Raw genomic sequence first — 24,569 nt, forward strand, 5'->3', positions numbered from 1 at the left:
TAAACATTTGAAATATATCAGTCTGTGTGTAATGAATGAATATAATATACAAGTTTCACTTTTTTGAATGGAATTACTGAAATAAATCAACTTTTTCTTGATATTCTAATTTTATGACCAGCACCAGTATATATGTATATGGCTGGATATATTTTTGGTTGGTGGGCTTTTCTCAGTCCAGCAGTGACAGTTAGGTGTTTAAAAACTCCAGCAGCGCTGCTGTGTCTGATCCACTCATACCAGCACAACACACACTAACACACCACCACCATGTCAGTGTCACTGCAGTGCTGAGAATGATCCACCACCTAAATATTACCTGCTCTGTAGTGGTCCTGTGGGGGTCCTGACCATTAAAGAACAACAGGGTGAAAGCAGACTAAAAAGGTATGTAGAGAAACAGATGTACTACAGTCAGTAATTGTAGAACTACAAAGTGCTCCTATATGGTAAGTTGATCTGATAAAATGGACAGTGAGTACAGAAACCAGGAGGTGATTTTAATGTTATGGCTGATCGGTGTATACATATATATATGTATATATATATACAGTACAGTGTATCACAAATGTGAGTACACCCCTCACATTTCTGCAGATATTTAAGTATATCTTTTCATGGGACAACACTGACAAAATGACACTTTGACACAATGAAAAGTAGTCTGTGTGCAGCTTATATAACAGTGTAAATGTATTCTTCCCTCAAAATAACTCAATATACAGCCATTAATGTCTAAACCACCGGCAACAAAAGTGAGTACACCCCTTAGTGAAAGTTCCTGAAGTGTCAATATTTTGTGTGGCCACCATTATTTCCCAGAACTGCCTTAACTCTGCTGGGCATGGAGTTTACCAGAGCTTCACAGGTTGCCACTGGAATGCTTTTCCACTCCTCCATGACGACATCACGGAGCTGGCGGATATTCGAGACTTTGCGCTCCTCCACCTTCCGCTTGATGATGCCCCAAAGATGTTCTATTGGGTTTAGGTCTGGAGACATGCTTGGCCAGTCCATCACCTTTACCCTCAGCCTCTTCAATAAAGCAGTGGTCGTCTTAGAGGTGTGTTTGGGGTCATTATCATGCTGGAACACTGCCCTGCGACCCAGTTTCCGGAGGGAGGGGATCATGCTCTGCTTCAGTATTTCACAGTACATATTGGAGTTTATGTGTCCCTCAATGAAATGTAACTCCCCAACACCTGCTGCACTCATGCTGCCCCAGACCATGGCATTCCCACCACCATGCTTGACTGTAGGCATGACACACTTATCTTTGTACTCCTCACCTGATTGCCGCCACACATGCTTGAGACCATCTGAACCAAACAAATTAATCTTGGTCTCATCAGACCATAGGACATAGTTCCAGTAATCCATGTCCTTTGTTGACATGTCTTCAGCAAACTGTTTGCGGGCTTTCTTGTGTAGAGACTTCAGAAGAGGCTTCCTTCTGGGGTGACAGCCATGCAGACCAATTTGATGTAGTGTGCGGCGTATGGTCTGAGCACTGACAGGCTGACCCCCCACCTTTTCAATCTCTGCAGCAATGCTGACAGCACTCCTGCGCCTATCTTTCAAAGACAGCAGTTGGATGTGACGCTGAGCACGTGCACTCAGCTTCTTTGGACGACCAATGCGAGGTCTGTTCTGAGTGGACCCTGCTCTTTTAAAACGCTGGATGATCTTGGCCACTGTGCTGCAGCTCAGTTTCAGGGTGTTGGCAATCTTCTTGTAGCCTTGGCCATCTTCATGTAGCGCAACAATTCGTCTTTTAAGATCCTCAGAGAGTTCTTTGCCATGAGGTGCCATGTTGGAACTTTCAGTGACCAGTATGAGAGAGTGTGAGAGCTGTACTACTAAATTGAACACACCTGCTCCCTATGCACACCTGAGTAACCTAGTAACACTAACAAATCACATGACATTTTGGAGGGAAAATGACAAGCAGTGCTCAATTTGGACATTTAGGGGTGTAGTCTCTTAGGGGTGTACTCACTTTTGTTGCCGGTGGTTTAGACATTAATGGCTGTATATTGAGTTATTTTGAGGGAAGAATAAATTTACACTGTTATATAAGCTGCACACAGACTACTTTTCATTGTGTCAAAGTGTCATTTTGTCAGTGTTGTCCCATGAAAAGATATACTTAAATATCTGCAGAAATGTGAGGGGTGTACTCACTTTTGTGATACACTGTATATACTGTATATATATATATATATATATATATATATATATATATATATATATATATATATCAGTGGCGGCTGCTGGTCTTTTAAAGAGGGGAAGCTCTTATTTATACATAAATTCTGCCCTCCGTTCCTTTTCAAGAAAATGGCCTGTGATCCTATCGTACCAAGTAGGCGTCTTTTCCAGGGACTTGACCAGTGTCCTGAAACAAATACTATGAGTGTGTTTTATTTACACAATGAACAATGGAAATGGTCAAGTAATTTCATAAAGCAAATACCAAGAAATGGGTTGCAGTTTGTCTTTCGACTCCACTCGCAAAATCCACAATGGGACTGAAGCTCCCAGTGATTAAGTGACATGTAGATCTCAAAATAGCTGTCAATCAAAACGGGATTCAGCCTTTCGACTGATCCTCCAATCATCTTGCAGAAGCTTTGCGTCCAGACCCGCCCACAGCTCCATTCACCCCCAGAGACGCTCAGCGTCCGGGGGCAGGACAAAATCGTGGCAATCCAATGACCGACGAGTTTCGAAGCAATGGAAAAAACCCTTCCATGCAGTCCCGTTGAAGTGAATAGACGCTCAGCTTCTGCGGGCAAATGCATTGACGCTCCGGGAGTTAACAAAATCGAGTCAGTCGATTTGTGATAAGTAGCTGATTCTGAACGAACTCGTCTTCGAGATGAACGTGTTCTAACGCATTTGTAGTCAATGAAATGTTAACACAACTGTACATATTTGACCATTTAATTTTTGACATTTAAGGGGAAGCTGAGCTTCCCTTGCAGTCTTAGAGAAATCACCACTGATATATATACAGTACCAGTCAAAAGTTTGGACACACCTTCCCTTCAATAATTTTTCTTGATTATTTTTATTTTGTACATTGTAGATTAATACTTAAGACATTCAAACTATAAAGGAACACATATGGAATTATGTAGTGAACAAGAAGGTGTTAAACAAACCAGAATATGTTTTATATTTTACCAACTCTACCTCTGCACAACACAACTGATGGTCTCAAACACATTTAAAAAGCAAGAAATTCCAGAAATTAACTCCTGACAAGGCACAAACGTTAATTGAAAACCATTCCAGGTGGATACCTCATGAAGCTGATTCAGAAAATGCCAAAAGTGTGCAAAGCTGTCATCAGAGCAAAAGATGGCTACTTTGAAGAATCTAAAATATAAAACATATTCTGGTTTGTTTAACACTTTTTTTGTTCACTACATAATTCCATATGTGTTCCTTCATAGTTTGGATGTCTTTAGTATTAATCTACAATGTAGAAAATAAAATAAAAAATCAAGAAAAACCACAGGAATGAGAAAGCGTGTCCAAACTTTTGACTGGTACTGTATATATATACAGTGTATCACAAAAGTGAGTACACCCCTCACATTTCTGCAGATATTTAAGTATATCTTTTCATGGGACAACACTGACAAAATGACACTTTGACACAATGAAAAGTAGTCTGTGTGCAGCTTATATAACAGTGTAAATTTATTCTTCCCTCAAAATAACTCAATATACAGCCATTAATGTCTAAACCACCGGCAACAAAAGTGAGTACACCCCTTAGTGAAAGTTCCTGAAGTGTCAATATTTTGTGTGGCCACCATTATTTCCCAGAACTGCCTTAACTCTCCTGGGCATGGAGTTTACCAGAGCTTCACAGGTTGCCACTGGAATGCTTTTCCACTCCTCCATGACGACATCACGGAGCTGGCGGATATTCGAGACTTTGCGCTCCTCCACCTTCCGCTTGAGGATGCCCCAAAGATGTTCTATTGGGTTTAGGTCTGGAGACATGCTTGGCCAGTCCATCACCTTTACCCTCAGCCTCTTCAATAAAGCAGTGGTCGTCTTAGAGGTGTGTTTGGGGTCATTATCATGCTGGAACACTGCCCTGCGACCCAGTTTCCGGAGGGAGGGGATCATGCTCTGCTCAGTATTTCACAGTACATATTGGAGTTCATGTGTCCCTCAATGAAATGTAACTCCCCAACACCTGCTGCACTCATGCAGCCCCAGACCATGGCATTCCCACCACCATGCTTGACTGTAGGCATGACACACTTATCTTTGTACTCCTCACCTGATTGCCGCCACACATGCTTGAGACCATCTGAACCAAACAAATTAATCTTGGTCTCATCAGACCATAGGACATGGTTCCAGTATTCCATGTCCTTTGTTGACATGTCTTCAGCAAACTGTTTGCGGGCTTTCTTGTGTAGAGACTTCAGAAGAGGCTTCCTTCTGGGGTGACAGCCATGCAGACCAATTTGATGTAGTGTGCGGCGTATGGTCTGAGCACTGACAGGCTGACCCCCCACCTTTTCAATCTCTGCAGCAATGCTGACAGCACTCCTGCGCCTATCTTTCAAAGACAGCAGTTGGATGTGACGCTGAGCACGTGCACTCAGCTTCTTTGGACGACCAACGCGAGGTCTGTTCTGAGTGGACCCTGCTCTTTTAAAACGCTGGATGATCTTGGCCACTGTGCTGCAGCTCAGTTTCAGGGTGTTGGCAATCTTCTTGTAGCCTTGGCCATCTTCATGTAGCGCAACAATTCGTCTTTTAAGATCCTCAGAGAGTTCTTTGCCATGAGGTGCCATGTTGGAACTTTCAGTGACCAGTATGAGAGAGTGTGAGAGCTGTACTACTAAATTGAACACACCTGCTCCCTATGCACACCTGAGACCTAGTAACACTAACAAATCACATGACATTTTGGAGGGAAAATGACAAGCAGTGCTCAATTTGGACATTTAGGGGTGTAGTCTCTTAGGGGTGTACTCACTTTTGTTGCCGGTGGTTTAGACATTAATGGCTGTATATTGAGTTATTTTGAGGGAAGATTAAATTTACACTGTTATATAAGCTGCACACAGACTACTTTTCATTGTGTCAAAGTGTCATTTTGTCAGTGTTGTCCCATGAAAAGATATACTTAAATATCTGCAGAAATGTGAGGGGTGTACTCACTTTTGTGATACACTGTATATATATATATATACATTTTTTCCCAAATTTATATATAACAAAATAAATATGGGCAAACACTTGTTTCTCCTCACTCTAAAACAGTGTCCTAAAGTTCTCTTTCTTTAAACATTCATATGATTATAAGTTTGTGTATCGATTATTATGATAAATATCAAAAAATCAATATTTAGAAATATTTAGTTTTGGTTTGACAAAGAGTGTTTGGATGTTCCTTTGCATCACAAGCATGTCTGTTTTCAGTCAGAGATAGTCATTGTGGATCATTGTGTTACACGACAAGAGGACATTCATATTAAATCAAATGAGAATGCAAATGGTAATGATTTGAGGTGTTGCATAATAGTTCTTGGGTAATTTGTAATGAGCAGGGTCATGATTAGGCTGTATAGCTGGGTTTCCTTTAACTAGGAGACTAAGAAAAGGGCAGCAGGCTCAAATTCTGCAGAGGTGTTTATACAGTATTTCTGAGCTGACATAAGAAAGAAATGTGACAAAAGGCTACAGCACATAAGCACTGATTTAAATAAATTACAGTCAAAGCCAAAGGTTTACATAAACTTATATAAACATGTCATGGCAACCTTGGATTTTAAATAACACTTTTTTGTGACTGAAAGAAAATTATGCATAGGCATAAAAATAGGCATAAATTATATATACATCACTCTAAATGAAATGAATTAGTTTTCTAACTCCTTGTTAATAACTATGGGGGCAACTTCCACATGCCCATATATATATATATATATACAAGGTTGACCAACTAGGTAGGAGTATCTAATAGAGTGGACAGTGAGTGGACACATTATTTAAAAACTCCAGCAGCGCTGCTGTGTCTGATCCACTCATACCAGCACAACACACACTAACACACCACCACCATGTCACTGTCACTGCAGTGCTGAGAATCATCCACCATCTAAATAATACCTGCTCTGTGGTGGTCCTGACCATTGAAGAGTAAAAGCAGGTTAAAAAGTCATCGTCATCCATGTTCCAGCAGCTTTTAATTGTTGTTTTTTAAGCCTCTGGAAGTAAGGCAAATTGAGAAACCCTCTACACCCCTTATAAAATAATAATCTTAATTTATGTATGTACTGTATATTGGTGGCTGTGAAGATTTGTAGAAAACCCACAAAGTTGACCCACAAATGTTTCTCTGGTTAGCCGAAATGGAAATAATGATTCTTGGATAGGGTTAATCCCTAAACTTTACTGGTAGAAACTGAAAATTATAAGAACAAGTTCAAAATGAGTCTCTTACTATTATAAGTAAGTTTTTAAAAGTGTTGGAATTTTTTCTCATTGCACAATTTTGCACTAATTTCCGACCTCATTTACTTCCTGGGCATTTTAATTAAGAAATGTCCTTGTTGATAAATTATCCATTCAACATTGATTTTTGTTCTTAGATAAATTAGGGCTAAGATTCCAAGACTACAAACTTAACAAGATTATAAATCCTCTTGCAAAAGTAATGACATCTCAGAAACACTACTACAGAGTCAAATGTACACAGTAGGTCCAAAAGTATGTAGACCTTCTTCCTAATAACTGACTTTTTTCTGAATGGGTAAAATCCATCAACGTCCAACAATGCCTGAACTCAAGAAGGCTCTTTAGAGAAGAACTCCTCCACAATCTTTCAGAAGAGTGAAGGCTGTTACAGTCACAATGAGTGAAGGACATTAATATTAATGTATTCATATTTATTTAATGAGCTCAAAATCAGGTGTCAGGTGTCTGCATACTTTTGACCATATAGTGTATTTGGATACCCAAAGATGTGCTTAAATGTCTATGAATGTTAACATTGACCTGCTCTCCCTTTTCTTTGGCTAAAGCATTCCACAAAATTTTAAAACATTACCTCAAGGATTTGCATTTAGCAATTTACAAATGGGCCACTGATTCCATCTTCAGCAAACATCACAGTCAGGTAGACTTTTCCAAGCATCTCCTAACTCCAGAGTACTAGATTCACCACCATTCCAGAGAAGGCATTTTTAATACTCTAGAGTCCAATGATAATGATGCTTGGAATTGCATGATGATCTTAGGCTGGTGTGTGGCTGCCCAGCCCTGAAGGTTTTGGTGAGTAAAGTGGTATCTTGAAACTCAACGTCAATTCTGTTCTGGTAGTTCTGGTTTTTGACATTTATACACTGAAAATAACACAAATATAATATAAAACCTAGGGCTGGCACCGATCCGATACTTGGTCCGATATTGGCCCAAATCACTGGATCGGATATCGGAAGGAAAAAAACGTGTAATCCAATTCGATACCGTTGCTTAATGTAAATGACACTTAATGTAAATAAGGCCATTGTTTGTGTGTGAAGCAAATAACACATGAAGATACGTTCCAACAGAATAACAAGGTGCATCTTGATGATATCATTAACATATGCCACTGATCTACAACTCATCTGCAACAGCCATTCAAAAATTAAAACACACTGATCTACAATTCATCTGCAACAGCCATTCAAAAATTAAAACACACCGATCTACAACTCATCCGCAACAGCCATTCAGAAATTAAAACACACCGATCTACAACTCATCCACAACAGCCATTCAGAAATTAAAACACACTGATCTACAATTCATCTGTAACAGCCATTCAGAAATTAAAACACACTGATCTACAACTTATCTGCAACAGCCATTCAGAAATTAAAACACGCTGATTTACAACTCATCCACATCAGTCATTCAGAAATGAAAACACACTGATCTACAACTCATCCGCAACAGCCATTCAGAAATGAAAACACACTGATCTACAACTCATCCACATCAGCCATTCAGAAATTAAAACACACTGATCTACAACTCATCTGCAACAGCCATTCAAAAATTAAAACACACTGATTTACAACTCATCTGCAACAGCCATTCAAAAATTAAAACACACTGATCTACAACTCATCTGCAACAGCCATTCAAAAATTAAAACACAATGATTTTCAACTCATCTGCAACAGCCATTCAAAAATTAAAACACACATCTACAACTCATCTGCAACAGCCATTCAAAAATTAAAACATACATCTACAACTCATCTGCAACAGCCATTCAGAAATTAAACCACATTGACCTACTTAAACTTTTTGCATTTTAGATAAATCACTCACCTGAGATAAAGAACCTATCTTGTCTCGGCTCGGAGATCTCTCACATCCTCAACGATTAATCCATTAGTGTTATGAAATAAAACAAATTACACCTTTTCCCGTTTAGCCACAGATGTCTTTTTCAAAATCCAGAAGGGTTTAATAATCTAAATACGTGACAGAACTTTAACTGAAAATCTCAACTCTGTGTCAATTCTAATTGGTCCATCGCAAACCATTCTTGAGCTGGCTGTGCCACATTAAGCTTTTTTCACGATAAGCATTTTAGACTCTCTTGAAAAAGCTGATTCTCAGCGTTTCTCTGCACTCCGAGCTATAACACAAGTTTAAAAGTGAAACAGTGAGGAAAATACAGCTAAACACAGATGTATGTGGATGATTTTAAAGTGGATTTGACAGTTATTTCCCACAAATGTGTACTGAACAAATGCCCACTTTGATGGTGTTTTACCGCACTGCTCAAGCCAGTCGCTGAGCAAAGAGGTGATCTGCTGCGAGGCTCGAGGTGAACACCTACCCCTTTGTTTTGCTGTACAGTGTGGCCTACACTAGCACGTCGAGTTTAAGGGAAACGTCAAGTTTAAGGCTACAAATTTCTCTACGAAGGGGGCTGAGTTTCAAAGATTTTGAGTTTAGGGGACGTCAAGTTACTCCAAACCCCAGTGGCAGTACGTAACTCAGTAGTTAATGCTGCAACCAAGGACGGGTCATTTTAAAGCTCAGTGGTCCTTCTCTATAAGCTTGTGTGGCTTAACAGCTAAGATGTTGTTGCAACTATTGTCACGTCTTAATAACAAAATGTACAGTTGACTGGGGCAGCTGTGGCATAGTAGTGCAGAAATTTTCTCAAATGTTCGAATTGCTGGATCCTGTAATAGGGCCCTACAGTACAACCAATTTTGTTATTACCACTTATGCTTGTCTATGGATGTATGCTTGATTTAATAGACCTACAATAGCCCAAACCCATTCGGCATTTACCAGACGCTATATTGTCCTAGCAATTAAAGGTTAAGGGCCTTGCTCAAGGACCCAACAGTGGCAACTTGGCAGTGGTGTGGCTTGAACCAGCGACCTTTTGATTACTAGTCCAGTACCTTAACCACTAGGATGCAACTGCCCAGATACCATATACCCAGTAAATAATATGTTGTTAATTACATTCTTAAATGTAACAAGCCGCTCAGGTGGCACAGCGGTAAAAACACACTCTGGAACCAGAGCTGGGATCTCGAATACATCGTATCGTATCGAATCTCAGCTCTGCCTTGCCGGCTAAGGCTGAGCGGCCACATGAACAACAATTGGCCTGTTGTTCATATGGGCGGGACTAAGCCGGATAGGGTCTCTCTCTCATGACTGGTGCAATTACGACCTCTGCTGGCTGATTGATGGCACCTGCACAGAGATGAGAAAAAGAGTGCTCTTAGGGTGTGTCTCTCCGTACACGCAGCTAGGCTGCACTGCACTCGTCAAAGTGTAGGTGATAAGATGCATACGGTATGCTGCCCACTTGTCATAGGGGGCGTGGGTTAGCTTCGTTCTCCTCAATCAGAGCAGAGATCGGCATTGGTGAAGAGGAAGCAAGATTGGGGCAATTGGACACGCTTAAAGGGAGAAAAGGGGAGAAAATGCATAGAGAAAATATTTTTAAAAAATGTAACAAACCTTTTCTTTTGTAGTCAATGCCTGGAATGACGTGCTCCTGGTTCGAGAGGGCACAGCAGTTGCACTGTCCTGCTCTGATGCAACACCCACAGACATTAAGCAGGTCACATGGCTGATGATGCCACCTGAAGATAAACAGTGGATGGTGCTTTTGTCTGTTAACATCACCACGAAGATGGCAATGGCGATCTGGAGGAAACTTGTGCAGCTGGGAAGCCGAACTATGGAGATATCTGAAGACGTTGCATTGCGTTTCACAGCCACGGTGAGGGATGGAGGGCACTACTCTTGTCAGATGCACCAGGGAGACGGGAGATTAGAAGAGAGGATTGTTCTTCTGGCTCTTGTTAAATGTTGAGTATTTGCATAGATACTTTCTCTCTCTCTCATATTTAATTTTTTACCCCTTTAGCACTCACTAATTTGAAAATGCTGAATTTGCTTAATTGAACATCCTATTGCTTGACAAATACATTGGCCAATGAGGGCCTCAGGCTAACAAACGCCAGAGGTGAATTCCTACAGAAAGCCTTTTATCAAGGAGGACCATGCTACTCTTCTCATATACTTCTGCCATTCATGCTGGTCCATTGACCAGACAGTAGCAGATGTTAGCCAGGGAGGTTATACCCCATTCAGTCTTCCTTGCCCCATGCATGTCCAGTTGTGTCTGTTGAGTGCCTGACCGGACTGTTGGCACTTCTGAGACCTGAAGCCAGGAGTCTAGACTGTGGTGGGCTAGCGTATTAGACTGTTGTGTCACCCAACTATTATTATTATTATTATTTAATGCTAATTACAACTCCAAATCAGAAAAAGTTGGGACAGCATGGAAAATGCAAATAATAAAAAACTCAGAGTTTCTTATATTTACTTTGACTTTTATTTGATTGCAGACAGGATGAAACTGAGATATTTCATGTTTTATCTGGTCAACTTCATTTCATTTATTTCATTTACCACACTTAAAAGATGTTTTGTCACCGAGGAGACCAAGTGATTTAGTGTTTCAGCTTTTATTTTGTCCCATTCTTCCTGCAAACACGTCTTAAGATGTGCAGCAGTACGGAGTCATCATTGTTGCATGTTTCAAAATTCTCCACACATTCTTTACTGGGGACAGGTCAGGGCTGCAGGCAGGCCAGTCCAGTACCCGTACCCTCTTCTTCCGCAGTCAGGCCTTTGTAATGTGTGCAGCATGTGGTTTTTTATTGTCTTGTTGAAAAATGCATGGACGTTCCTGAAAAGATGACGTCTTGAAGGCAGCACATGTTGCTCTAAGATCTCAATGTACTTTTCTGCATTAATGCTGCCATCACAGAAGTGTAAATTACCTTTGACAGGGGCACTGACACAGCCCCATACCATGACAGAACCTGGCTTTTGGACTTGTTGCTGATAACAGTCTGGATGGTCTTTTTCGTCTTTGGTCTGGAGCACACGGCGTCCATTTTTTACAAAATATACCTGAAATGCTGATTCATCTGACCACAATACACGTTTCCACTGTGTGATGGTCCATCCTAGATGCCTCCGAGCCCAGAGAAGTCAACGCCACTTCTGGACATGGTTAACAGAAGGCTTCTTTTTTGCACAGTAAAGTTTTAAGTGGCATTTGTGCATGTAACTCTGTATTGTAGTGCTTGACAAAGGTTTGCCAAAGTAATCCCTTTGTGGTTATATCAGCTATTGTTAAGTGCCGGTTCTTGATGCAATGCCATATGGCCTTTACACCCTTGGCCTTCACGCTCTTGGCCTTTACGCACTAAAATTCCTCCTGATTTCTTAAATTGTTTAATGATATTATGCACTGTAGAGGGAGGAAGGGAGAAACCTTTCAATCTTTCTTTGAGGTTCATTGTTTTAAAACATTTCAATCATTTTCTCATGCATTTGTTGACAAACTGGAGATCTTCTGGCCATCTTTGCTCATCAAAGACTTCTGGATGCTGCTTTAGTGATTACAATCACCTGTTGACATCATTATTTAGTTTTTTTTACCTCATTACTAGCCCTAAATTGCCCCTGTCCCAACTTTTTTGGAATGTTTTTCAGGCCTGAAATGCAGGAATGGAGGTATATTAACAGATTAAATGAAGTTGAGCAGACAAAACATGAAATATCTCAGGTTTATCCTGTCTGCAAACAAATAAAAGTCAAAGTAAATGTAAAGAAAACTGCATTTTTATTTTATTTGCATTCCATACTGTCCCAACTGGTCTATTTTATTATCTATTATTTTATTAAAGTTACCACATTTTGAATAAAACAAAGTATAAAAGCTCTCCAATATTTCTTTCTGTTCTTTCTGCGTCTCAGTGACTTCAATTCCAGCTTCTTCCATCCCTACGGACAGTATTGTGGGGCTGAAAGCTGAAGTCTCTCCCTCGTATGCCGTTTCGGGCGGGACATGGCTGTCATCCACCGGTGTTAGCTTACTTACAGACGTGACCTCTGCAGGCACCCTGCTCACCAAGCTGCCCCGTGTCACCAGCAAAGACAGCGGCTTGTACACCTGCAGTATTAGCGTTGATGGCCAGAGCAGCAAGCCTGTCTACAACTTCACCCTCACTGTGACTGTAACCGGTGAGACGTTTTATTTACTTCAGGTTACCACAGTACAGTTTGTTTACACAGCGATGCCATCCAACATCGCCGTACAATGTCATCCTGTGTAAGGGTTCGTGTTCACCTTAGTGTGTCATATTGACTCTCTTTCTTTTAGAGTAAAACAGTCAAAAGTATGTGGTCATTTGAGTATCACATCCAAATGTACTTCTTATGAGCATTAATATAGAGTCTAATAGTATCCAATTACCCAATCACATTCTGCTTCCTCTACTGCTGCTGAATCCACTCCTGATCGAGCAGGGCTGCACCAACACACGTCCCCTCTGACGTTTGCTGTAGCCGACCACTTCTTTTTTCACCTGCATAAGGCGAGCTCACTGTATCATACACAGAGAGTCAGACACTTATCTCTGTTATCCCCCGTACCCCGTGCAGGCGCCATCAACCAGCCAGCAGAGGTTGTAACTTCGGGTAAGCCAAGCATTGTCCATATAGGCACCCAGCCTGCTGGTAGCAGACCTAAGATTCAAACTTGTGACCTGAGCACCCGAGTTGTTACTTCTTCACTGCAACAACAGACTCTACTCCTCTAAGAACTTTTCAATGGTTTTTAAAACAGGACTGCTGTGATAACCTTCCATTCAATAAAATAGCATTAGAATGGTTGGTCAATGGTGTTTGCAGTTGAATGGCCTAGCTTCAAGTCAGCATTCCAGTTCATCTCAATGGTTAGTTTGGGTTAATGTCTACATACTGGATTTTAAAAATTGTGCAACTTTATTTTTAAGACTGAATAAATACATATAAAAGAAGACAAATTTTGAACCCACACCCTTAGCTAGTTATTTAGTTATTTGTCCTTAATCAGATTATTTAGTAACTAAACTAACACAGTTATGTAGTTATGAGAAAGAGGAATGCATGTCTGATTCTGAGTTTTGGTACTTCTAAGGAATAAACGCTTCCTTTTTTTAGTAAAACAATCAAACAAGTCATGCTGTTTCCTGCGGTACATATAAGCACAGTTATACGTATGAGTAAAGTACTTACTCCAGTTTTGCTTCCCCAGAAAGAAGGTTGAGTCAGCACATGCTGGATCAGCCTGGTTATTGTAGCTGAGTGAAGAGGCTTTTATAAGGCTGGTAAAAGGTATTAGCAGATGGCCTCTGGATTTTGTCTATTCAGACTTCTGTAAGATTGATCAGTGATCTGCAGTGTGTAAAATCTAAACAAGTTATCACATTCTTCTAATACTCGCTTGTGTTTTTTCTTTGTGTAATGCAGTAATACGGCCATCAATTGATGTATAGGTTTAGAATTTAGAATGTTACCCTTTGCTAATGGATAATAAAAAAGAAAATGAATACTGACCATACTGATTTGTGAATTTGTGGTCTAGCACTTATGTAGCATAAAAAAACAATTACATTTTGACCTTTTGAAGTGCAATAAAGCTTTACAGAATAAGTAGATCAATTATAATGAGTTTATTTAGGATACATAATACAGTGTTGCGGAATAAATAACTGTCCTCTTTTCAGCTGCTTCTGCTATTGCACATTTGTGACAGTTAGTGATTTTTAAGCATTGAACAATTCAAGATTTTACACAAGAGGAAAAAATATAGATTTATTTAAAGTTAAAATTTATACAACAACCATATCACCTATGTGTAAATGTATTTTCTCTTATGGGTACTCAATCCACCAGTTCACAAGGTTAAATTAAACACAGCCAATCTTGCTGTCAGTCGTGGAGACTATAAATCCCACTCAACTTGAACCTAAGTGCCGAACTCAAGTATCTACCTTGTTGTTAAAAGAACACTGTGCAGGATATAAAAAGAAAATCCAGTAGTCTGGAAAGAGTAACCAAACCATGTCAAGGCTCTAGGAGTCCACTGAACCACAGTGTGAGCCATTGAACAGTGGTGAACCTACCTAGAACTGACTGTCTTGTGAAGAGCTCAGTGACAACCAATGCCGTAAGTCACAAATGATCAAAAAAACTTCAGCAGACGTCTTCAGTCTGAGCTAAAGTTAGTGTTCAGGACCTGGCAGAACTGTCTGCAGTGGAGCAAACCACTGTTCATCAGGAGAAACATCAACATGTGTCTGATATCTGCAAAAAAGCACCAAGGGTAAGAAAATTATTCCAACAGCCAGACATTACTGTGTTAGAGTGATGTTATGGGGATGTTTTGCTGCATCAGGACCTGGAAGATTGCTGTTTTAGGGAAGTAAGAAATTCCACTTTCTTTCTGTTACCGGAATGCCAGAGTGGATTCCTCCTAACTTCTGTAATTATGACCTTTGCTGGATGATCAAGGGCATCTGCAAAAGAAGACGGGGGGGGGGGGGGGGGTTGTGTTTGATCCTCCGTACACGATACAGATCCCTATATGAACCTGCCTCTTGTGGGTGAAAAGATGTGGCAAAAAGAAGTGATTGTAGCCTAGCAGTTAAAGTACCGGACTAGTAATCGATAGGTCACTGGTTCAAGCCCCACTACTACCAGGTTGCCACTCAAGCAAGGCCCTTAACTTTCAATAGCTTGGACAGTATATATTGTCATTTTGGATAAAAGCATCTGCTAAGTGCTGAAAATGTAAATGTAAGTGGCCAGTGATGGCTGTAGCTCTGCTAAGATTGGGAGTGGAGGAGTGCAGCATTAGAGGCGGAAATACAATATAGGTAATTGGATATGACTAGGGATTGGGAGATAATTGGGGGAACATGTATAAATAAAACAGAAATTATAGGCAACGCGTCTGATTTTTGGGGTCGATCAAACCAAGTCATAGTTGTTCTGTTCGACATAATGTTTATCGTACTAAAGTTAACCGCAATGAAATTAGCCCAGCCCTCCTGGTTCAAACAATGAGGATTAGTCAGTCAAAGCTGATCCTGTGTCTGCCAGTACCACCACTAATAAACCTACTGATTACGACAAAAACAGGTCAGACAGGTCAACACAGTAAACCGAGTTTTCTGTTTGCATTGTGTACTGAAATCCAAATGTCATGTGAAGTCTGACCTGCGATCTTCTGTCAGGTAATGTAACTGGTTTGCCTTCTGCAAATAATACAGGTGATGGACAAAATAATAGAAACAGTAATATGGGTTAAGGACGCACATATTTCTTTGCTGTTATGCAACCTCCATAATAGTAAGGTATTCCAGAAGAGAGTTACTTGATCATCTAAAGTTACTAAAATAAAATTGTAATATTATCCTTCTATCTTTGTTTTATTTCAGATAGGGAAGTGATGTCATACTCGAATATCAAATACGGTAAGTATTTCTACCATTGTCTCAGTCATGCTTAACACAATTCAGCAGCCATGCTCTCATCTCATTTAGTCTGAGCAGACCATCTGCTTCCTCCTGAAACCACTTCTGATAATCCAAACACTCTACATCATCAAGCAAACATGCCACATGTTTCAGCCTACTCCCTCGCCGCCTTAATCCCAAACGCCTCCTTCCTGGACGTATAGGGCATTACACAGAGGGAAGAACGCAGTATTTCATGTGTGATGTATTGTGTAATGTAGAGGGTTAGAAGCAATCTGCTTTCTGTCTAGCCTTGAAATATTGTTCATTTCTCAACCTCATTTTCACACTCTACAGACAAATATCTGTGAGCACCCCTCCTATGTACAGAGTGTATTACAAATCCCAAAATTACACCTTAGAAGTGCATAAAGACCTTTGACTTTAAGCGTATGTCTAAAATGTGCCTCAGATAATACAAGGGATCTTCAAAAAGTTTCCACACTTTTATATTTTCATGGAAGCAATAAGGGTGGGAGTAGTAGTAATTGGTCATGTCTGAGAGACTGAGTGAGAGCTTAAAGTCCGGATTTAGTGCCATATGATTTCCACCCTTTTGGACCGCTCAAAGAAGCTTTAAGGGGAAAAAGATTTTCATGTGATGATGATGTGAAAGCAGCGGTGCATCAGTGGCTACGTGCTCAACCAAAAACATTTTTTGCTGATGGCATTATTAAGTTGGTACAGAGCTGGGAAAAATGTATCAGAAGGTGACTATGAAAAAAAGTGATGTCTTTTGTTTGTGAAATTCTTTATAAATAGAGCTTAAGAAAGTGCGGAGACTTTTTGAACAACCCTCGTAATATTAACAATAATGTTAAGGAAGTAGACAAAGGAAGGAGGTAAACACATGCTCATTAAGGTATGCCGTAAAATATCTTAAAATTGAAATTATGTCCCTTTTCCACTGCAATGGTATCCTATGGTTCAGTATGTTTTTAATAAGTAAGCTCACATTTAGTGGTTCTTTCCACTGCCTCTACTGTACCTAAGTACCTGTGCCACTGGAATCGCCACTGGAATGAAAGAATATACTTTAATTAAACAGCAAACCGTCCTGTTGGTGCTACTGCTATCATGTACAGTTACCGCAGCATATTCGCTCTAAACATCTGGTGGAGAATGCGGACACAGTCTCACCTACAGTGAGTTCCTCCAACTTTCTCTGGTACCCTTATGCAATAGGAAAAGGACAATTAAGATTTTGATGCATACCATATTGTACTGTAGGGAATCGTGCAATTAAATATGGCCTTTACAGTCTCCTTATAAGAATCTGCATTCTCACCCAAAAAGCTCCATTATTATAACTGTGTAGCACTAACATTACCTGCAAACATGAGTGTCACGGTGGGTCCAAATACTTCCAATAACACCTGGCACAGAACATCACACTTAATCGCACTCACACATTGGGGCAGTTGTGAGTAGCCAGTCCAACTACTATGATGTTCAATTATCATTGCATGGTATCCTATGGTTCAGTATGTTTTTTAATCAGTGAGCCCACATTTAGTGGTTGTTTTAATTGCCCCTACTGTACCTAAGTACCTGTGCCACTGGAATTGCCAATAGAGTGAAAGAATACATTTTAATAAAAGAAGGTGCGTGTACAGTTACCATAGCATATTCGCTCTGAACTTCTGGTGGAGAATCTTGAGTTGTGATTGCTGTCTGTGTGAAGTTTGGTCATTTCTGTCAATGAATATATGAATAAAATTCAAATGAAATAACATTCACACCCAAGAAGCTCCACTATTACAGCTGTCTGAATGACAGTGGTCTTAAACTAACTAGCTGCTCTGGGGATTATTGCGCAGACTGAATCAAACTTAACAATATTATCACTGAATTACTTTTCATTTCCACTGTAGAGCTCTTCACCTCCTGCTTTCACTTTCGTTTTTAGGAACTCTTACTTACTTACTCTAGCTGTGGGAATTCCCATTTAGGTCATCTAAATTCTTATGAAATTTTCTTAAAATTCCATTACAGGGTAAACAGAATTTCCCAGATTTCATTCAAAAAACTTTTTTTTCTTTTTACAGTGAGTAATAGCCTTGCCTTACAGCAAGAAGGTCCTGGGTCTGATTACTGGGCTGGGTGACCAAGGTCCTTTCTGTGTGGAGTTTTCTCCAACAAGTTCAATTGGAGCTACTACGAATTGCACCAAGTTTAAGTGTGTGCCATGTGATGGACTGACGACCTGTCTGAGGTTGTTCCTGCTTTTGTCCAATAAATCAGACCCACCGTGACCCTGACCAGGGTAATTCAATTCAATTTAATTTATTGTCATTCACAACGTGCACGCACAATGTAAACGAGAAAGAGAGTGTAGTTTTACCTCAACACAGGTACTGTACAAGATACAAATAATGTGCAATATGATGTGCAAATATCAAATAATACATTGAATTTAATACAGATAAATAATAAATAGAATTTAGTCTGTAATAGTGCAAGACATATTAATGTGCGGATCAGGGGAGGATAGTGGTGTAATCCTGATGAAGTCTGGAATGTATTGAGTGTTCAGGGTAACCGATGGTGAGTAGCATGGTTTAGATGTATAACAGCTTGGTGGAAAGAATCTGTTCCTAAGCCTGGTTGTCCGAGAGCAGAGACTCCTGTAGCGTCTCCCAGAGGGCAAGAGGGAGAACAGTCTGTAGTTGGGATGTGTGGGATCTCTACTGATGCTGACACTTCTGCGCAGGCACTGTTTATTATAAATAAAGTAGTAAACGTGACAATGAATGAATGAATGAATGAATGAATGAATAAATAAATAAATAAATAAATAAATAAATAAATAAATAAAAGAATAACATCACTTACAATAAGCATATGATGACTCAACCCATGAAAAAGAATAAATATATTTAGTCAATCATATTGACTGACTCATCCTGGTTTTGAAACCCACGTGTCGGGTAACACTGGGCACAAGGTGTCAAAAAAGACTGGTCAGGATGGCAGAGGCAATTAAGAAAAGCCATCCCTGGCATTTTTATTCTTTTTATTATTACAATTATAGTTGTATAGTATAGTTTTTGGAAGGTTCAAGGAAACTGCATAATTATTAAAAACACATCCAAACGTAGAGAGAGAATATGCCAATCTCTGCACAGACAGTACCTGTGACTGAGGATATATCATGTGACTCTTCAACAGCCGTGTCACAGAGTACCTTCTTTGAGACACACTGTCTTCTAAAAGGGTTTCAGCAGATTTGTATCCTTGGAGTAGGGAAATGGTACCGTGGTAGCCTATTGGGTAAAATGTACACCGATGAGGCATAACATTATGACCACCTTTCTAATATTGTGTTGGTCCCCCTTTTGCTGCAAAAACAGCCCGTCGAGGCATAGAGCACCTTTCTATCAGAATCAGCATTACCTTCTTCAGCATTCAAGCTACAGTAGCTCGTCTGTTGGATCAGACCAGACAGGCCAACCTTCGCTCCCCACTTGCATCAATGAGCCTTGGCTGCCCATGACCCTGTCGCCGGTTTACCACTGTTCCTATCTTGGACCACTTTTGATAGATACTGACCACTGCAGACCGGGAACACCACACAAGAGCTGCAGGTTTGGAGATGATCTGACCCAGTCGTCTAGCCATCACAATTTGGCCCTTGTCAAACTCGCTCAAATCCTCACGCTTGCCCATTTTTCCTGCTTATAACACATCAACTTTGGGGATAAAGTGTTCACTTGCTGCCTAATATATCCCACCTACTAACAGGTGCTGTGATGAAGAGATAATCAGTGTTATTTACTTCACCTGTCAGTGGTCATAATGTTATGCCTTGTCGATGTATATGAAAATAGCTCCCTGTACAAGAAAAAGGGCCAATTCAGAGACCAGTCTACCTAATAAACCAGACTAACAATAGAAGACACCTCAAGGACATGCAGAGAACATACCAAACTCCACACAGAGATTGATTCTGCTCTGGAGTGGTCCAACATCCACTTGAATAACACTCCAACACGAACACAATATTACACAACCTGTCAATCCGGATCACAATCCTCACAGCGCGTTCAGATAATGAAGTGGATGAAGTGCCAGTCTGTCAGATGGCATCACAAACTCTCTTATTCACACTCACCCATAGCATCAGTTTATTTAGACAATCCACTGGTATGCTTTAAAGAAAAAGAAAACCTAACAGTACCTGCATGGACGAGGGAATAAGATGCCACAACTCCACACAAACAGTGAGGGTGGGGATTTAATCTGCTACCCTGGAGCTGTGTGGCACTAACATTACCTGTTGCAGTGTGCAAACAGGTTTTATTGTTTCTGCAGAAATCGTTATTGCAAACAGATACTAAAACAGATGGTACAATATTTAGTGTTGGTGCCTGCAGGGTTTTGGGTTTGATCTTGAGTTCCGATTGCTGTCTGTGTGCAGTTTGGTCATTTCTGTCTACAACCCCAAATCAGAAAAAGTTGGGACAGTATGGACAATGCAAATAAAATAGAAATGCAGTGTTCCTTACATTTACTTTGACTTTTATTTGATTGCAGACAGTTTGAACCTGAGATATTTCATGTTTTGTCTGCTCACCTTCATTTCATTTGTTAATATAATGATGTGATTCCAAACAGGTGATGTCAACAGGTGATTGTAATCATGGTTTGGTACAAAAGCAGCATCAAGGACAGGCTTTGATGAGTAAAGATGATCAGAGGATCTCCAGTTTTTCAACAAATGTGTGAGAAAATGATTGAAATGTTTAAAAACAATGTACCTCAAACAAAGATTGGAAGGGATTTGCATATTTCTCCCTCTAAAGTGCATAATATCATTAAACCATTCAAGGAATCAGGAGGAATTTCAGTGCGTAAAGGCTAAGGGCGCAAGCTTAAGCTGAATGCCTGTGATCTTTGATCCCTCAGACGGCACTGCATCAAAAACCGGCACTCAACAATAGCTGATATAACCACATGGGTGATGAATTACTTTGGCAAACCTTTGCCAAGCACTACAATACAGAGTTACATGCACAAATGCCACTTAAAACTTTACTGTGCAAAAAAGAAGCCTTATGTTAATCATGTCCAAAGCGGCGTCGACTTCTCTGGGCTCTGAGGCATCTAGGATGGACCATCACACAGTGGAAATGTGTATTGTGGTCAGATGAATCAGCATTCCAGGTCTTTTTTGGAAAAAATGGACGCCGTGTGCTCCAGACCAAAGACTAAAAGGACCATCCAGACTGTTATCAGCAACAAGTCCAAAAGCCAGGGTCTGTCATGGTATGGGGCTGTGTCAGTGCCCTTGGCAAAGGTCATTTACACTTCTGTGATGGCAGCATTAATGCAGAAAAGTACATTGAGATCTTAGAGCAACATATGCTGCCTTCAAGACGTCATGTTTTCCAGGGACGTCCATGCATTTTTCAACAAGACAATGCAAAACCACATGCTGCACACACACACGAAGAGGGTACGGGTACTGGACTGGCCTGCCTGCAGTCCTGACCTGTCTCCAATAGAGAATATGTGGAGAATTCTAAATCGAAAAATGCAACAATGATGACCCCGTACTGTTGCACATCTTAAGACGTGTTTGCAGGAAGAATGAGACAAAATAAAATCTGAAACACTAAATCACTTGGTCTCCTCGGTGCCAAAACGTCTTTTAAGTGTGGTGAAAAGGAATAGCAACATTACAAAGTGGTAAATGCTTTACTGTCCCAACTTTTTATTATTTGCATTTTCCATGCTGTCCCAACTTTTTCTGATTTGGGGTTGTATGAATAAATGAATGAATTGATAAATAAAATTTAAATGAAATAAATTTCATTCTGATCAGTGTCACGGTGGGTCCAAATACCTCCAATAACACTTGGCACAGAACATCACACTTAATGACTTATACATTGGGGCAGTTGTGAGTTGCAGTCATGTTCTTATTAGGTGCGACTATAAACTTAGTGATCAAACCATAACTTGTTTAATATGTACTCCACTACCCTTTGATCTACTTCATCTGCTTTTTTTCTAATTCTGTCCTTTTTTTAACCTTTCACAGAACCCTTGCTCCGTCTGGCGGCTCTTTCTTATTCAGCCGTCTCCCTCCACTGCCCTCCCGTCTACGCCGATTATGTAAGGCTCTACTGGTGGCGTCCAGATGACCACAGATCACAACCAAAGCTGATTTTCCAATTTGACCGCTGGAGGAATTTCAAGGAGCAGCATAAGCCCAACCTCCAGCTGCTCGGCCCCTCCTCATCAGCACCTTCTAGAAATTTCTCCTTTTTGCTGAAGCCGGAGCTGATGGACGCTGGACGCTATCAGTGTGAGGTCTTCCTGGATGACAGAGTGTTCGGTCAGGTCACGACACTCACCGTTTTACATGGTATTGCACTACACTGCATAACGCAGATATTAAAACAGATGACGCACCCAGGTGGTACAGCGAGATACTGTAGCTAGCACACCGGCGCTGGGATTATGAACTCCCTGAGTTCGAATCTCAGCTCTGCTACTGGTTGGCTGGGTGCCCTCTAGGGGGCACAATTGGCAATGCCTGCAGCAGACAAAAATTGGCCACAGTGTCTGCTGGGTGGGAATATGAATGCTGTGCAAGGACCCTGGTTAGCAGGCCGAGGTGCCTGTACAAAAGTGGAGGAGCACAGTGATCAGTGCGCGAAACTGGCCTCAAACACAAATCCACCGAAGTATGTCAGGCAAATATACCCTCCTAGGATGCAATCATTGTCCCCAGCAGTGGAAGACAATTTGGCCAAGCTAAACTGGGAGAAATAGGGAGAAAATAGGTGCCCAGGTGGTGCAGGGAAATTCTGTTAGCTCACCAGCCCTGCTACAGGTCGTCTGGGCGCCTTCTAGGGGACACAATTGGCAGTGCCTGCAGTAGACAAAAATTGGCCACAGTGTCTGCTGGGTGGGAAAATGACCGGACTAAGTAGGTGGGGTCTTCAAACCCTGTGTAAGGACACTGGTTAGCAGACCGAGGCACCTGTGCAGAAAGTGAACAAGCCTCATGTGCGTAAAAGAAGGGGTCCGCAAGGACTGCGCACTCGTCGGAGGGGGCGTGAGCAGGCAAATATACCCTCCTCGGATGCAATCAGGGTCCCCAGTAGCGGAAGACAAAATTGACTACGCTAAATCGGGAGAAAAGAGGAGAAAATGCATATATAAAAAAGTTAATTAATAAATGAATAATTAAATAGCATCACCTGTTACCTTCTCATCTCTTTACCTGTGGAAACTACAAATTTCCAAGTCCTTTGTACCCCCATCCATTTTTAATTAGTTTTTATTAGCATATATTTATGCTAATTATATATAAAATAAGTAATTAAAGGTGGTAATTAAAAACATTAATTATTGCTTTTTTGTGATGCTTTTAATTCAATACCTGTAAATATACTTTACAAATCACTGCTTAGTAAGATGGAGGCACCTTCACATCAAGAAGGTCCTGGGTTTGCCGCTCAGGTGGCACAGCGGTAAAACACACACTAGCACACCGGAGCTGGGATCTTGAATACACCATATTGAATTTCAGATCTGCCATCCGGCTGGGCTGAGCAGCCACGTGAACAACGATTGGCCTGTTGTTCATATAGGGGAGGGGTAGTAGTAAGACGGATACAAGAGTCTCCTCGTAACTGATGCAACTCTGCTGGCTGATTGATGGCGCCTGCACAGGGATGGAGAAGGAGTGCGTTGATCAGGGTGTGTCTCTCCGTACACAGGGCTGATCCGCATTAGCACTCGCCTAGTGCAGGTGAAAAATGCATACGGCTGCTGCCCACGTGTCGGAGGGGGCGTGGGTTAGCTTCGTTCTTCTTAATAAGAGCGGGGATTGGCATTAGTGGAGAGGAAGCATGACGCAATCGGGCAATTGCAATAGCGTCCGGCAGGGATGCTACGGGTCTTTTGCTCCGTGGTGGAGGTGTGGGAATAAAGGCACACGACAAGGTAGAGATCACTTTAACTGTTTAGTCAGGAAATCAATGAGCATTACAATGCTTTAGACTTCATAGCTCCAGCACCCAAACTACCTATTGGGTTCAATGCTGCGGCCATATGGCGAGTCTCATATACAAAATTAACTAACTGTAGAACGTCCGACCGCACATGTATAAACCGGGTGCTGCACTCTGATTGGCTGAGCTGAATGTCACTCAAATATCAGTTCAACAATACTGTAATATATTAATAAAGACCTGGCGACAGCAGCCAATGGGGGGGGGGGGGTGCAGGGGTTGAGTTCATGTTCTCCCTGTGCCTGTGTGGGTTTCCTCTTGGTGCTCCGGTTTCATCCCATGGTACAAAGACATGCAGTCAAGCCACTAGAGCTACTAGAAAGTGTGTGTGTGTGTGTGTGTGTGTGTGTGTGTGTGTGTGTGTGTGTGTGCCCTGTGATGAACTGGTGACCTGTCCGGGGTGTTTCCTGTCTTTCGCTCAATGAATCAGACATGAAACGTAAATTGCATTACCAGCACTGGATTGTTTTTGCAATTCCACACTCCGAAATCAATCACAGCTGACCAGTACGTACACCAACCAATCAGTCTGTGTATGTTTAATTTAATTTTCTTCATCACTCTCAGTCTCTCTCACTCTCTCTGGATCTCATTCTTCCTT

At 41.0% G+C, this 24,569-nt stretch overlaps 1 protein-coding gene across 1 annotated transcript in view; it reads left to right on the forward strand.

Annotated features, from left to right (window-relative positions):
• Positions 1 to 6,697: 6,697 nt before the first annotated feature.
• The window catches only part of g6fl (g6f-like), a 37,216-nt gene continuing 19,344 nt past the window's right edge, over positions 6,698 to 24,569 (forward strand). Inside the window, exons 1-5 of the mRNA XM_062991615.1 lie at positions 6,698 to 6,731; positions 10,047 to 10,385; positions 12,352 to 12,618; positions 13,039 to 13,074; positions 21,985 to 22,311. Of these exons, the coding sequence (XP_062847685.1) occupies positions 6,698 to 6,731; positions 10,047 to 10,385; positions 12,352 to 12,618; positions 13,039 to 13,074; positions 21,985 to 22,311 (1,003 nt within the window). The remainder of the gene's footprint in view (positions 6,732 to 10,046; positions 10,386 to 12,351; positions 12,619 to 13,038; positions 13,075 to 21,984; positions 22,312 to 24,569) is intronic.

This window comes from Trichomycterus rosablanca, chromosome 3, assembly GCF_030014385.1.
Source record: "Trichomycterus rosablanca isolate fTriRos1 chromosome 3, fTriRos1.hap1, whole genome shotgun sequence".
NCBI classification, from domain to species: domain Eukaryota; kingdom Metazoa; phylum Chordata; class Actinopteri; order Siluriformes; family Trichomycteridae; genus Trichomycterus; species Trichomycterus rosablanca.